This window comes from Neolamprologus brichardi, chromosome 3, assembly GCF_056152115.1.
Source record: "Neolamprologus brichardi isolate AB-2024 chromosome 3, ASM5615211v1, whole genome shotgun sequence".
Taxonomy (NCBI): domain Eukaryota; kingdom Metazoa; phylum Chordata; class Actinopteri; order Cichliformes; family Cichlidae; genus Neolamprologus; species Neolamprologus brichardi.
Window position 1 is genome coordinate 55,489,612 of NC_142106.1, and position 17,236 is coordinate 55,506,847.

General features: G+C 42.5%; 1 protein-coding gene across 2 annotated transcripts in view; it reads right to left on the minus strand.

Annotated features, from left to right (window-relative positions):
* Positions 1 to 17,236, minus strand: part of LOC148105897 (NACHT, LRR and PYD domains-containing protein 12-like) — a 63,252-nt gene that overhangs the window by 34,555 nt on the left and 11,461 nt on the right. Inside the window, exons 6-7 of one of the 2 annotated variants that reach the window (XM_087838955.1) lie at positions 16,269 to 16,445; positions 13,933 to 14,109 (exon numbers count right to left, since the gene is read on the minus strand). In XM_087838955.1, coding sequence (XP_087695081.1) covers positions 13,933 to 14,109; positions 16,269 to 16,445 — 354 coding nt within the window. The remainder of the gene's footprint in view (positions 1 to 13,932; positions 14,110 to 16,268; positions 16,446 to 17,236) is intronic. The other variant, XM_087838956.1, reaches the window with a different exon arrangement.

Below are 17,236 nucleotides of genomic sequence, written 5' to 3' on the forward strand. Positions count from 1 at the left end.
AAAGCGCATCAAATCCAACTTTTTTGACCCTATGCGACTCATATCCGATCATGGTATGACAGTGTGAACGGCACAAATCCGATATTTTCAAATCCGATCTGGGTCACTTTCATATGTGGTACTGAATCCGATACGTATCCGATGTTTCAGAAAGCGACTGCTGTTTGAACGGTCATGTCACATTAAATCCGTCTTTTACGTCACTGACACAAGACAGACGCCAATTATCAGCTCCGGAGAAGACATTGTGAACACTTCCTGGCCACCCAGTGTAGATGTCAGTGAAACTGTTGGGAAGGCAACGTGAACATTTTATTTGTACTGTATAATCTGAAGATTCTGACAGAAATCTGCAACTATCCTTTGAAACACCGCTCCTCTAAAACAGCAATAAGGATCATTATCAGGCCATATGTAAATAAGAAAAAAACTTTATAACTTAAAGCAAAATTGGGAAACGTAAAGTCCGAAACAAGTCTTTCTATTAAGGCCCAGAGATGGGCAGTAATGCTTTAGTTGTAACGCGTTACTGTAATCCGATTACTTTTGTCAAGTAACGAGTAAAGTAAGGGTTTACTATTGCAAAAACAGTAATTAGATTACCGTTACTTTCCCGTAGGAATGCTGCGTTACTAAAACCGTGATCTTTTTTTTTTTGCGAGAATGTCTCATGACATTCATGTAAGCGAGTGCGACGTTCGTGAGAACAGCTATTTGCAGATCAACACTGGATAATATATCAAGTACAGGAGAGAGTATGAGTGTGCAGCATTTAAAGCGTGGAAGTACTGACCTTATTTTGAGTTTGATTCCATAAAAAGTGACAAAAAAATTAGTGTCCTGGTTGCATGCAAAAAGGCAATTACTAAGTGTTGGTTACAGACAAGCCCCCCCACACGGAAGCTGGTCATAGACATTATTAACACAATTCATCATATGGAACTGATTACCCGCTCACTGCGGCTACAGAAGGATAAAGGAGAGAGACTTTGGGAACGATGGGATTGTTATACATCAAGAGACTAGAAACTGATACCTCTGTGATGCAGAGGGACCGCTACGAATTTGTTTGAATGGAACATGCACCTGTGTAATATGTGTAAGTAAAACAAGCCGTTGTGTATTTTGGAATATGTGAACATATGTGAATGTGTTTCCCTTGCCCTCTTTAGTTCTGTATGTAAAATAAGACAAAAATCAATAAAGAGAAAGTGTTAAAAAAAATAAATAAATTTTAAAAAAAACAAACAAAAAAAAAAAAACACATTAGTGTCCGTTATGCGTGGGAAGAAAACTTCTTTTTATAGCGAAAAAAACCCCCCTAAACTTCCAAGCAAGCACTGAGTGCGCAACGACGTAATGGGAAACTCACAGAGAAACTGCCGTATCCTTCCACTGACCGCTGCGGCACACCTGCACCAGGGTAAACCTCCGCCGGCCCCACTCCTGCTTTACAGGTGAAAACAGAACAACAGAACCGCTAGTCTTTGATTTTATTCATTTTCTGCTGTGTTTAACTTGCATTTATTTGAAAGAGTGAGTGTAAACACATAAAATATTTTTTTTGTGTGTGTGTGCTGGAATGTGCAAAAAATAGGTTTAAATATTAAACAAATTTCTTCCAGTCAGAGAATGTTGCATATAATTGTATTTTTGTTTGATGCATAAAGTTAAAAGATTAAAACTAATAAAACAAGTTTTAAGAAGAGACTTTTCCATTTGATTACATTTTGTATGATGGATTATGCAGAAAAAGTAGAATTGGGCTGAAAGATCTATTGTTTTATCACCTATTCAGGTTGTAAATCGTGTTTTTAAAAAGTAACTAAGTAACTAATAACTTTCGAAAATAAGTAATCAGTAAAGTAATGGGATTACTTTTTTGGGAAGTAATTAGTTACTGATTACTTTTTTCAAGTAACTTGACCAACACTGTTAAGGCCATCAGTCAAAAAGTACTGTTTGGTCTGGGTCTAAACAGAGCGTGTTGTGTGTGACGTCTTCTTTTGGCATGTGGGCCGCTTTGAGGGTTCACATAGGAGCACGTTTGCTTTCACATTTTATTTGTAGTGTGAAGAACCAGACAAAAAAATCAGATTGATCAAAAAATCGTAATTGAGCGTTAAGGCCTGAAGAGTGAACGTAGCCTTAGATCCTCTAACCAGTGGTTCTTAGTGCAAACAATGTCCTGACGGAAGACTAGCGGGGATCGTGCTTTTGCCGCACCTAACCTTTGGAATAGCCGATTGATGTACGTGCGTCGGAATCCATTCAATCCTTTAAATCACGTTTAAAAACCCACCTGTTTAAGCTAGCCTTCCAAACAGATTTGAACTGTTACCCAGTTGGTGCTTGTCCCACGCCACTATCTGTAACTTTTCTGTAATGAAAGCTGTATTTTCTTTGTTCCTCTATTGTTGTAACCCCGCAAATGCAGTTCGTGTGTGAAGCACTTTGGATACCTCGGCCTTTTAAATGTGCTATAGAAATAAAACTGAAACTGTGTGATGACATCAGATGTGTGAGAGGTGCTTTTATTGCATCGTTCCAGCCCAAATATTAACAAGCTAAAGTTAAATGGAAGAGGTTTACTACTCAGAAATAAATGCTAATGTGAATGTGGGAACAAACCAACAAACTAGGAGACAGTGTAGCCTGTGGTGTGACTCAGAAAGAAGCTCCGCTCAGGGAGTCTCCACAGCTGAAAGGATCTCCTGAGCTTCAGTTTTAGAGTCCAAAACAGTCAAAAACACTGTGAGCGAACACAGTCCATCCAGATACATATGCTGCTGTAGTTAACCTTGTATACACTGAGAACTGGAGACCTCAGTGTGACTGTGGAACAGCCCAGCGAGAGAGACACTGGGGAGTACAAGTGTTTGGTGTGGAAGAGGGGAGATTTCCCAGCACTGTGGTGAAAGCTGTGGATTGTAAACTTTCAGTCACGTATCAGCTTCCTGTCACACACCAGGACCTCCTGTTAAGGTCAAAAGTTCATCTATCAGCAGCTTGTGCATCATGACACTCCACCCGAGTGTTTCAGAGAATGATGATTCTCAATGGTGGTCTTTTAAGATCTGTTTGGGTATAAAATCACAGATATGACACATCATGATGGACAGCAAAACCACTGCAGTATCAGTTCTGCTGGTTATTAATCATGGGTGTACTTTAAAGGAAGGAATGAGCAGCCCAACAACATGAGAAAAAGCTCCATGTGTGCACTTTCAGAGAGGATGTGGCTTCATCAGATGCACAAATCAGCAGTTCCAAAAAACCTTTATTAGCAGAGCCTGTCACTGGGCTTTCCTCTATTTCCTCTATTTAAACTTGAATTGGTCTTTTGCAATAACTTGAACATTTTGGTGCTCGCAGTCAGAGCCCTGCAGATATCAGTGAGTTACTACAACCATACGTAATGTCTGGCTCCCTGAGGTCAGCTGATCAGTGCTTGTTGGCTGTCAAAGCTTTGAATCTCACTTCTATCAGACCCACATCTGTGGATCTAATGAATAATATATTGATGATGTTATTACATTTAATAAAAGCATGTGACGAGTGAAAGGATGGAGAAATAGAGTGAAGTGTTGCAGTCTGTTTACATATTAAGGGATAACAATCATGCCAGTGAAAGAATATGTTTCTAATTATGGACGTTTAATGGAAGAAATCTCTTTATTAATAACAAAAGGATTGGAGATAGTACACGCCTGTTTCACTGACTGTTACAGTCACTGTTTTCATGTATCAATATGTATTAATATGGATATATTATTAAGGTTATTTTATCCTATAAAAATTTATCCTGTTTGTTGCAAACAACATAAAATTAAAAGTCATCTGACCTTTTTTATTTTCAACTGTTACATTTTTGAAACAGGGGCGGATCTACAGGGGGGCTGTCTCCCAGCTGTAGAGCACCCCCCCCCCCCCCTCCTGTTTTTCCACTGAGTGCTGCAATGTGTGAGTTTAAAGCTTGTTAAAATTCCTTTGTCTTTGTGTTCTTACAGGACATAATGACACTGTTAGGTTTTGTGATGTTGATTGTCATTTATGCTTAGAAATATCTACTTATATATGCTTAGAGTTTTTTAGTTTTAGATTGGTAGAGGTGTTTAATTAATTGTGTAGTGATAGGATGTGTGATCTTTAGCAGGCTGAAAAGGCTTGGTGTGGATTCCAGAGTGTTCTGGAATCCACACCTACATCCTGGGAGCATGGGAAGAGGTCGTACCTTGTTTTATTGTTTTATGGTAGGATAAACGTGACTATATCTGTTTTAGTCTAAGTGCCTTTTGTTTAGATAGACTGCTGGACTTTCCAGACCAGTAGGTTTAGGGAAGTCATTTATGGGGTCATACTCTGACCCCACACACACACACCACACACACACACACACAGTATTCTTTGTTCACATGTATACCTATGTAAGATGTTATATGTTAATGACCCTATGCATATTCATGTAACCACAATAAAAGGAGTGCTATGGGGAACCTGGCTGAGAGTCTGATGGAGGTCAAGTGGTGGAACGACACTTGGCTCCAGGCAGGTCTCCCTCATGCATGAGTAACATGAAGAACTTTGCCTACTTTGTGTCTTGCTTTGCTGTGTAATTATATTGTCTTCAACGTTCCAGCGAATAGGTTTAAGCTACAAACCTATCATTAATTGGTCCTTCGATGCCGGATCCCTGGAGTCGACATTCACCGAGGGGACAAGAGACACACTGAAAGACTGACGTCAGCCAGGAAGTTCCTGTGGATGAACTGTCTGTCTTTCCTCCTCGATGAATGACGATCGGCGGGATCCGAGGCTGATATTACACGCTAAGCAACACCAAGTAAGTTCCTAGAGCCCGACTCTATAACCGTGTGGTTGTGCAGTCTCCGCCACTTTGTGAGGCGTTGAGAAGTTCGCTACTTTGTGGAGCGATAAGTGAGTTTTTCGCTGCTTTGTGGAGCGATAAGTGAGTTTTTCGCTGCTTTGTGGAGCGATAAGTGAATTTTTCGCTGCTTTGTGGAGCGATAACTGAGTTCCTCGCTACTTTGTGGAGCGAGAGGTGAGTTCTCCGCCGCTTTGTGGGGCGGTGAGAAGTTCCGCGGGGTCCAGACTGTGCTGGACAATAGGCCTATTTTGTGTTGTTGTGTTTGAGTGTGTTTGTGTGAGTGGGTGCGGAGCAGAACATGTGGTCTGTGACACAGGCTCTTGTTGTTATCATGGGTTCCTAAGCAACCAAGAGTGCGTCAGAGGGTGACAGACGTTTATGTTGGACTTCGCTCCTGGCAGCGCAAAGTATTTAGTATTAGTAGTATTTTATTTATTTTTTTAAAAGAGAGCGACGGCTCCTTAGCTGCGCGGATTCACGCGAGCACGGTCGCGCGGGTTTCACGCGGACCTGAGCCGTGCGGTTAATCGCAGGCTTATAAACAAAGGAGAGCGACGCCTATGCCGTGCGGGTTCCCGCAGGCTGGGGAAAGTTAAAGGCCTATTTGTGTTGTTTGTGTACATCTGTGTCAGTTGTTAAAAGTAATCTGCATTAATCTTAGGGTTGCTCAAATTCGTAAAATGTGAAGGTTACTTTGACAATGTGAATAACATGTGAGAAATTTCCTGTGTTGAAAACTAGTGTCACTTCTTTCCACAGCTATGGATGGTTAACTTTATGGTCCTTTTATAGCACCTCTGGAACCTGTCGACCTGCGTCTGACCACCGGGATGGTCAATGTGTATTGCTAATGTTTGTTTTTCTAAGAGTACATGTAGAGGATTCGGCAGAAGCAGACAAGTGACATAAGAAAAACAAATAAGTTTTTTGAGCTCCTAGTGATACATGAGTGGAGTGACTTTGCTTAAGGGAAGTCACCGATTACATTAATGTTAACTGAGCACATGGGATGATCCATGTCTGAGGCAAATTATGGAAATAATTGTAGTTTACTGATTTGAGAAAACCTGCACATGACACTTGTCTTGCTGATGTTAAATGCTTTATTACTCTTATGATACAATTGTTTACAAGTGTGAAGTTTGATTTCACTTCCAGATCTTGTTTTCCAGGCCATGATGGTGTGTATGCAGGCTCCTGGCAGAGCCAGGTGTTAAGCAAACTTAATATGCAAAACACACTAACATCTTTTATTGCAGGATTGTAGGCCCGGGGTGGAGCTACTCCGGAAGAGCCACCCTGATGTTGCCTGGGACATGATCTAGCTAACCTTTTTCTTTAAGACAGGAATCTAGGTTTGATGAGTTGACTCATGGGAGTGTCCATGCGTCAAGAGGAGGGGTCCAGGATTAACATGAAACAATGTTTTTTATGATTGTTGCAGTGATTTGTGTGATTAACCGTTCATTTATGGGTATTAAACCTATGCAAGTGGAGCATCCATGTTCAGATGAGGCTTTGATGGCCTATAAGTGAAGTTCACTGAACTAAAGAATGTGGTTTGATGATTGTTGACATGCTCTCCAAATAGAAGTTTTTCCTCCTAGCAAGGAAATACAGGTGCAGCAGTCAAAGTATTGCTGGAAGGAATCTCCTGAGAAATCTTCAGAGGCCCGGTGAGAAGCAAGAACCATTCCAGGCATAGCTGACAGCGCAGGCAGTGGTTGAGGTCAAAGGTCAAGCTGTTTGGGCCCATCATGAGATCAGACTTTGAAGCCACAGCAAGGAACTGAAGCTGCGTTGGAATGAGAGCTGTGCCAAGGGGGCTTTCCAGAGGCCAACAGAGGAGATTGTGGACAACAGACGGGCACCTGAAGGATGAGGGGAGCATGCCAAGCTCCATCGACAGCGCAGAGGGAGTCTAAGGATGACATCATGATTCTATGAAAAGCACATGAACCAGAAGCTATGGTGGTGATGACAGCAGTTTCCTATGAACATCACCTAATGCTGTGCCACTGTACTGTGCATACGATGACACTGTGAAGACTGCTGGGATCTTAACAGCAGTAAGATAACTGGACCCAGCACCCTTTCCACAGAGGGGTTTTTCTGCAGAGCACGGACAATGGAGGAGTCATAAGTATCCCCCTCGCAGGACGAAGGCCTGAAGTGAGGTGATGGGGGTTGGTAGAGGCCATAAAACTAGAGTGCTGAAGAGGTCTGCAGCTTTGGAGATAACTGAGACCCATGTTGACAAACAACAAAGCCAACTGGTATGTTTGAATTTCTATTCTACATACAGTTGGACTCTGGTCCTATGGACAGTAATGGAAACAACTGGATGAGACATTCATGACGCCCTGACGAACTAAAACCACTCTGCACCGATGATGGGTGATCATCGCAGAGCTGGGATGTTTTTGAAAATGTTACTTTCTTATTTTAACTATTAAATTAACAATTCATTTGTTTGCTCGTAGGATGCAGTTTACCATTGAATGAGATCAATGAGGAATGGGATAACTGCTAATACATTTGTTAAACTGTGTACTGTTTCAGTAATTTAGGTGATTGACATATGCTGTGTATAAAAATGTTTGCATTGAAACTGTCAGACATGAGGTGATCATAACTGAGAACTTTTCTAGCATAAAGGTCAAAAAGGGGGGAATGTTAGGTTTTGTATTGTTGATTGTCATTTATGCTTAGAAATATCTACTTATATATGCTTAGAGGTGTATAATTAATTGTGTAGTGATAGGATGTGTGATCTTTAGCAGGCTGCAAAGGCTTGGTGTGCATTCAGAGTGTTCTGGAATCCACACCTACATCCTGGGAGCATGGGAAGAGGTCGTACCTTGTTTTATTGTTTTATGGTAGGATAAACGTGGCTATATCTGTTTTAGGCTAAGTGCCTTTTGTTTATGTGGAATGCTGGACTTCCAGACCAGCAGGTTTAGGGAAGTCTTTATGGGGTCACGCTCTGACCCCACACACACACACACACACACACACACACACACACACACACACACACAATCCTTTGTTCACATGTATACCTATGTAAGATGTTATATGTTAATGACCCTATGCATATTCATGTAACCACAATAAAAGGAGTGCTATGGGGAACCTGGCTGAGAGTCTGACGGAGGTCAAGTGGTGGAACGACACTTGGCTCCAGGCAGGTCTCCCTCATGCATGAGTAACACGAAGAACTTTGCCTACTTGGTGTTCAATGCTTTTGCTTTGTTTTTAAATTGTCTCGTTCCAGCGGTGGGCCTGTGCTAGACAGACCCAACATTCAGCATGTTCAGTGTGCGGCTTCGACCTTCCCCGTGGTGCTTACAATTACTCATGGCCGTAATTTAGGTTCATTCAATCTTTGGGAGTGCAGTACCTGGAACATACAAGGACAAGGTTGATGTAAAGACGATAAATTAAATGAGACAGGGAGGGCACAAATTGGCGTTAAGTAATAATTTGCCTGATTATCAATGTGTTAGTTTGCATCTACTTTAAGTAGTTAACTACTTTTAAGCATGGTTCTTGTCGTCGTCGTTCCAACACGGTGCGTTTGTTTTGATTTGTGGACCCCGAAAATGGCGCAATACATTGCCGCGTGAACGAGGTGTAGGACTGACCTCTCCCACACACACCACATCACTATAAGACTGGACTCTCACACACATCACATCACCACACACACTCTGGTTTTTCTTCATGTACACTTCCTTATAATCTCTTTCTGCTATTTGCACATTTTTACTGTCAATTTCTAAGTTAAATCTGTACATTTTGTAATAACCTGTAAATTGCAAATACTGTAAAACCACTGTCATTTAATGGTCGGGCATTGCACAGCTACAAGCATTCAACTTCATGTCATACTGGGTATGGTTGTGTGTGTGTGAAAATTAAATTTGAATTTGAATTTGAAAGTCTTTCCAGGTGAGTTTGATCCAGGAGGGTCTGAAGCCAGAGTCAGATAGAGACTGTGCAGAGACTGTAGAAGGACAGAGCAGCAGCAGAGCAGTCCAGATACACTGATGATCCTCTGTCAGATCCAGAGGGACACACAGGGATGATGCTGGACTCTACATTGTGTCTGACAGTGGAGCTGTTCTCAGAGCAGTTCACTCTGCAGCACTGACAGTCATCTGCACTTCTTCTCATCCCTCTGTCAGTCACTGCTGGATGAAGCTCTCCTCTCCACCTCCCAGTAACATGGCCCAGTCAGAGCGTCTCTACACACAAGCTGCTGCTGCTTCAACCTCTCTGGATCATCAGGACACAGCTCCTCCTCTCTCAGCACACACACCGTCCTGTTTACCAAAGACTATCCTTCCACCTGCAGAGAGAAGAAGGAAGAGCAGAGGAGATAAACGAGTGTTTCCAGAGACTCTTCATCAGCTGTCAGTCAGTGATGCAGCACATCCAGTATAAAGAGCAGCAGGGACTTCAGTGCTGGGAATGTACTAGGACTCATTGCTGCTTCACTTTTTCTAATCTTTGGATTTTTATTGAAGTTGATGAAAATGTTTTTCCCTCCTAGTTTGAGTTTGGACTTTCATTCATTAGAAGAACCTTGGTGTGTCCACTCTGAGCTCTGTAGGAACCCCAACAACAAGCCCAACAATCCAGATGGACGGTTCCAGCTGTTAACTGGAGGAATTCCATCCAAACATCTGCTCTCACTAAATTCTTCCTCACCTAAAGACTGCGTTCTTCACTGCTTTAAACTTGGAAACGAATGCAGTCATTGGTCTGCGTGCTGCTTTGTTCAGAGAGCTGATTGGCTGTTGACAGCAGCCGTTACCATGGTGACCATAAAGGTCAGAAACAGGAAGTGTTTGTGTCCAATCCTGAATCCTGTCACCATTCTCCTCTCACAGCTTCACTGAGAAGCTGCAGCTTTACAGGAAACACTGGACCTTTGTTTCATACTGACTGTGTTTAGTACAATACTGCTGACAGCACCACCCACTCACTCCGTCACTCTACTTACAGCAGAGTCTCCAATCTGTAGTCTGGACTCTGCTGAAGATCAGACAGCTGCTTCACATCTGGGTCCTTCAGGTTGTTTCCATCCACATCCAGCTGTCTCAGATGGGAGGGGTTGGACTTCAGTGCTGCTGCCAGATAATCACAGCTGATCTTTGACAAACCACAGCTCCACAATCTGTATAAAGAATGAAAGATGTAAGTTTATTAGACAAAGTGTGAGCTTGAAATCATTCAGTGTTTCATCATCTGTTCAGAGCTGAAGAAGGTTCAGAATGTAGAAGTTTAGAAAATGGAAACTCCAAACAGCTGAAGCCAACAGGAAGCAGCTTCAAACAAACACAACAAGAGAAAAAACTCTGAATGTGTCACATTAAAGTCGTACATTTCTCATAAAAACAGGACAAAGACTTGAAAAAGTCGTGTTTGTCCTTCCAGGAACTACAAGGCTTCACTTTTAAAGGTGAAGTGTGAAAGAAATGGACATATTTGAAGTCCAACACCTTTTTTCAGTCACATTATTAAAGCAGACAAACTACAAGCTCATTTTCATTCCAACAAGTCATCTTATGACCTGGACTAACAACACTGGTCTCTATGTGCAGCTGGCTGTGAGACCAGTGCTCAGGGACTGTCTACAAAGTGCAACACTGAAAGAACATCAAACACTAATTTGCTTCCAGCACTTTCACACAAACATCTACTGTCATTATTGTAACCAAACTCTGTGGATCCTTTATTGCAAATTCAAATGGTCAGACAAAAGAGGGTTATGAGGAAATATGATGAAATGTTGTGTCTGATACTTAGAACTGTGAGGAAGAACACTACACAGTGAATCAGGGTCCCCTCTCTCTGAATCAGGAAAGGTGGGCAGGCCGCGTGTGGGCCGCGGGCCATACGTTGAGTATCACTGTTTGAAATGTGAACATTGTTCTGCTGCAGTCAATGGACTAAACCAGAGAAGAAGAAAACAGACTTTACCATGAAGATACTCAGTGTGGATCAGTATGAGTATAGGAGTACCTGGCAAAGTACTAAGAGCATGTGTAACCCATATTTAAGGATGACTTGGATAAAATATCCACTTTTCAAGCTTAATGGTTGTTGCAATTTGTTAACAAAGTCTGTGAAGTTGCAAATAAATGTTGACTTTTGGAACTTAATAATTGATATTGTGGTTCATTTTGAATGTGAACTTTGTACATCTAGAAGGGTGCACCCAGGTAAGGTTTCTTTTCTTTTTTTTAAAGTGATTACTGTGATTGTGCCACAGGGTTGTCACTGAGAAAAATACTGGTACAAAAAAGAGACAATTTTATTTGTAATGTTTTGTATGTTTGTCATATTTTCTTTTCTTTTGTTTTCTGGGTGAAAAAAATACAAAGCCGGCATTTTTCAAAACTCACAGTTGCCTGAGTCTCATTCAGTTTGCCTCTCCTGTATGTAGCCGAACCTACTGGTCCAAATCATTGAGCTCTTTTGCATCAAATTTGGGTGAAGTACCTTTTGATCTTAGAGTACTTGAAACACATTAGTGTTACACATGCGCACACCAGCTCACCCTCATCTTCACCAGACTCTTCAACCTCTCACTGGATCAGGCAGCCACCCTATCCTGTCTAAAATCAGCCACAATCATCCCAGTGCTGACGAAGTCTCCCATCTCCAGCCTGAATGATTACCGCCCTGTGGCCCTCACACCGGTAATCATGAAATGCTTTGAGAGACTAGTCCTTCAGCACATCAAGGATTACCTCCCCCCAGAATTCGACCCCCACCAGTTTGCATACCGTGCAAACAGATCCACAGAAGACGCCATCGCCACAGCCGTCCACGCTGTGCTGAGTCACCTAGAGCAGTAGAAGAGCTACGTCCGAATGCTCTTCGTGGACTACAGCTCAGCCTTTAATACAATCATCCTGGACATCCTCATCACCAAACTTGTCGCTCTTGCCCCCCCCCCACGCCCCCCCTCACATGCGCCTGGATAAAGGACTTTCTCACAAACCGGCCCCAGACTGTGAGGCTCGGCCCCTATCTCTCCTCCCCTCGCACACTGAACACCGCCTCCCCACAGGGCTGTGTGCTGAGCCCCCTCCTGTATTCTCTCTACACCCACGACTGCAGTCCGACCCACAACAACAATCTCATCATCAATTTTGCTGATGACACCACGGTAGTCGGACTCATCTCAAAGGGAGATGAGGCAGACTACAGAGAGGAAGTCCTGAAGCTGGCAGCCTGGTGTTCAGAAAACAACCTGGCACTGAACACTAAGAAAACCAAAGAGCTCATTGTTGACTTCAGGAGACACAGCACTGACTTGGGCCCCCTTTACATCAACGGGGAGCGGGTGGAGAGGGTCCACACCTTCCGGTTCCTTGGTGTCCTCATCTCTGCTGAAATCTCCTGGACAGACAACATCTCAGCGGTCGTCAAGAAGGCCCAACAGCGGCTGCACTTCCTGAGAGTCCTCAGGAAGTATAAGCTGAACTCGAACCTGCTGCTGACCTTCAACCCCTCGTCCATTGAGACCCTGCTAACCTGCTGCATCACAGTATGGTACGGCAGCTGCACCAAGCCGGATAGAGTGAGGCTTCAGAGTGTGGCCAGGACAGCACAAAAGATCATCGGCTGCCCTCTCCCCTCCCTGATGGACATTTATTCCTCCCGCTGCCTCAGCAGAGCAGCAAACATTATCAAGGACATCTCCCACCCTGGTTTCAACATGTTCAGCCTGCTTCCCTCAGGGAAGCGCTACAGGTGCATCAACACAAAAACCCACAGGCTCAAAAACTGTTTCTTCGCCAAAGCCATAACCACCCTGAACTCACACATGCACCGATAACACAGCCCCCCCCCCCCCCCCCCCATTTTTTTCCCTTTTCTTCCCACTACCTCTATAGACCACCACTGTGCAATACCAATTCTATGTGCAATAACCCAACTGTATATACACAACACTATTTATTACATATTACTTTTTAAAAAAACGGCTTGTATATTTGTGCATTTTATATATACATATATATATATATACAAAAAAACCCCAAAAAAAACCAGCACGCCCCTGCGGGCGGTTTATCCTTCAAGCTCGGGTCCTCTACCAGAGGCCTGGGAGCTTGAGGGTCCTGTGCAGTATCTTAGCTGTTCCCAGGACTGCGCTCTTCTGGACAGAGATCTCCGATGTTATTCCCGGGATCTGCTGGAGCCACTCGCCTAGCTTGGGAGTCACCGCACCTAGTGCTCCGATTACCACGGGGACCACCGATACCTTCACCCTCCACATCCTCTCGAGCTCTTCTCTGAGCCCTTGGTATTTCTCCAGCTTCTCGTGTTCCTTCTTCCTGATATTGCTGTCATTCGGAACCGCTACATCGATCACTACGGCCGTCTTCTTCTGTTTGTCTACCACCACTATGTCCGGTTGGTTAGCCACCACCATTTTGTCCGTCTGTATCTGGAAGTCCCACAGGATCTTAGCTCGGTCATTCTCCACCACCCTTGGGGGCGTCTCCCATTTTGACCTCGGGACTTCCAGGTTATACTCGGCACAGATGTTCCTGTACACTATGCCGGCCACTTGGTTATGGCGTTCCATGTATGCCTTGCCTGCTAGCATCTTGCACCCTGCTGTTATTTGCTGGATTGTCGATATATCTATCTATCTATCTATCTATCTATCTATATATATATATATATATATATATATATATATATATATATGTATATATATATATATATATATATATATATATATATATGTATATATATATATATATATATACCTCTGTTAATACTATCCATATGTATATAGCGCTGCAGAACTGCCCCCCCCACCCCCACCCCCACCTTGCCCGCCCCCAGTGTGTTTGCACTGAGCAGGAGATGCTCTGTATCTCATTGTACAACTGTACAGTGACAGTAAAGGTATTCTATTCTATTCTATAATATCAGCCTGATGTCTGCAGTTTAGTGTCAGCACAACTTTCACATCATATTCATCTCAGCACAACTAAAACATGCTGACTGACCTCAGAGTTTCAAGTCCACATCCTGGACTCTCCAGGAAACCACACAGATGCTTCACTCCTGAATCCTGCAGCTTGTTGTTGGCACTCAGCTCCAGCTCTCTCATATGGGAGGGGTTGGACTTCAGTGCTGCTGCCAGATAATCACAGCTGATCTCTGACAAATCACAGTCCTTCAATCTGTATAAAGAATAAAAGATGTAAGTTTATTAGACAAAGTGTGAGCTTGAAATCATTCAGTGTTTCATCATCTGTTCAGAGCTGAAGAAGGTTCAGAATGTAGAAGTTTAGAAAATGGAAACTCCAAACAGCTTAAGCCAACAGGAAGCAGCTTCAAACAAACACAACAAGAGAAAAAACTCTGAATGTTTCACATTAAAGTCGTACATTTCTCATAAAAACAGGACAAAGACTTGAAAAAGTCGTGTTTTTCCTTCCAGGAACTACAAGGCTTCACTTTTAAAGGTGAAGTGTGAAAGAAATGGACATATTTGAAGTCCAACACCTTTTTCCAGTCACATTATTAAAGCAGACAAACTACAAGCTCATTTTCATTCCAACAAGTCATCTTCTGACCTGGACTAACAACACTGGTCTCTATGTGCAGCTGGCTGTGAGACCAGTGCTCAGGGAGCGTCTACAAAGTGCAACACTGAAAGAACATCACACACTAATTTGCTTCCAGCACTTTCACACAAACATCTACTGTCATTATTGTCACCAAACTCTGTGGATCCTTTATTGCAAATTCAAATGGGATCAAATGGTCAGACAAAAGAGGGTTATGAGGAAATATGATGAAATGTTGTGTATTAGCAGCAAGTTATTGAATCATTTTCCTCAGAAACCAAACAAAATGATTGACAAACATGTTTTTACAAACTCAGTGTTGGACTTGGATCAGCAGGATAAGCTGATGTTTAAAGGCATTTGAGTCTCGCTGTATGAGAGTCCAGTTATTACTCAATATTTATGGATGATGTTCTTTCAGTGTTGCACTTTGTAGACGCCCCCTGAGCCTCACAGCCAGCTGCGCATTGACCAGCTGACATTACCCAGCATTAGAGGCGGCTGTAAAAAAAATGGATTTTCCTATTTAAATGGTTTTAATTTGAATAAAGCGATGTTGATTCATTCAATCCTGAATCGATTTTTAATATAAATGTATTTTGCCAGAATCTCAGGTTAAAGCTCCCAAAAGTATTTTTTTAACAACAACCAAACAGATAAATCAATAAATGAGAGCAGCTAAACAAACAAAGATGGAAACACAGGGAGTGGATCGTTCACTCGACGGCACGTACACGGACATGCCGTCGGGGCTGAAAGTGGACAGCTCACAGATCCTGAAGCTGCAGGTTTCATCTGTCTCCAACCAAAACTGACTGAACCAGCAGCAAAAGAAGATCCAAACTACGCTTTACGTTTGATGAACATCGTCATGAATTCTCTCTGACTTTGACGTTTACTTCCTGCACAGCTCTCTCTGTCTCAGTGTACTTCAAGAACAGTTTACCTTCAAAATCTTTTTTCCGCATTATTCACTGCTTATTACGCACCAGTCTGCTGTTGTGTTCACTGCTGTCGGCCTCCGAAAACAAAGCCTAATTTCTGCTGTTCAATACTTAAGAAATTTAAACATTTTAAAATGAGGACAGATTACAAACTCTCAGCTGTGTCTGTAATCAAACCTCTGTAACTTTGCTTCACTTCAGCAGCATCAGGTCATGTTCACATGTTGATTCATGGTTTGCTTCAGTTTTTGATCGACTGCAGAATATTTTGAAGGTTATCTGCTATAAAAAGCCAGAACAGGAAAATCTGCTTCATGTGTTTCTGTTTGATCCTCAGTGACTTTGACAAAAAGGCCTCTGCTTTGATGATCACACCTCTGATCAAGTCTCACAGTGTCAGCTTTGTTTTTATACATATGGATATGTGCTGATAAATGATCAGAATTATAATATTTCCCAATGTCTGCTGTGTGCCGTGACCTTTGACCTGCTAAAGACAGTCAGCTGTGGATTATTCATTGTTTTGTCTGATACTTAGAACTGTGAGGAAGAACACTACACAGTTAATCAGGGTCCCCTCTCTGTGAATCAGGAAAGGTGGGCAGGCCGCGTGTGGGCCGCGGGCCGTACATTGAATATCACTGTTTGAATTGTGAACATTGTTCTGCTGCAGTCAATGGACTAAACAAGAGAAGAAGAAAACAGACTTTACCATGAAGATCCTCAGTGTGGATCAGTATAATATCAGCCTGATGTCTGCAGTTTAGTGTCAGCACAACTTTCACATCATATTCATCTCAGCACAACTAAAACATGCTGACTGACCTCAGAGTTTCAAGTCCACATCCTGGACTCTCCAGGAAACCACACAGATGCTTCACTCCTGAATCCTGCAGCTTGTCATTGTCACTCAGGTCCAGCTCTCTCAGATGGGAGGGGTTGGACTTCAGCGCTGCTGCCAGATAGTCACAGCTGATCTCTGACAATCCACAGCCCCTCAATCTGTATAAAGAATGAAAGATGCAAGTTTATTAGACAAAGTGTGAGCTTGAAATCATTCAGTGTTTCATCATCTGTTCAGAGCTGAAGAAGGTTCAGAATGTAGAAGTTTAGAAAATGGAAACTCCAAACAGCTGAAGCCAACAGGAAGCAGCTTCAAACAAACACAACAAGAGAAAAAACTCTGAATGTTTCACATTAAAGTCGTACATTTATCATAAAAACAGGACAGAGACTTGAAAAAGTCGTGTTTTTCCTTCCATGAACCACAAGGCTTAACTTTTAAAGGTGAAGTGTGAAAGAAATGGACATATTTGAAGTCCAACACCTTTTTCCAGTCACATTATTAAAGCAGACAAACTACAAGCTCATTTTCATTCCAACAAGTCATCTTCTGACCTGGACTAACAACACTGGTCTCTATGTGCAGCTGGCTGTGAGACCAGTGCTCAGGGAGCATCTACAAAGTGCAACACTGAAAGAACATTCCACACTAATTTGCTGCCAGCACTTTCACACAAACATCTACTGTCATTATTGTCACCAAACTCTGTGGATCCTTTATTGCAAATTCAAATGGGATCAAATGGTCAGACAAAAGAGGGTTATGAGGAAATATGATGAAATGTTGTGTATTAGCAGCAAGTTATTGAATCATTTTCCTCAGAAACCAAACAAAATGATTGACAAACATGTTTTTACAAACTCAGTGTTGGACTTGGATCAGCAGGATAAGCTGATGTTTAAAGGCATTTGAGTCTCGCTGTATGAGAGTCCAGTTATTACTCAATATT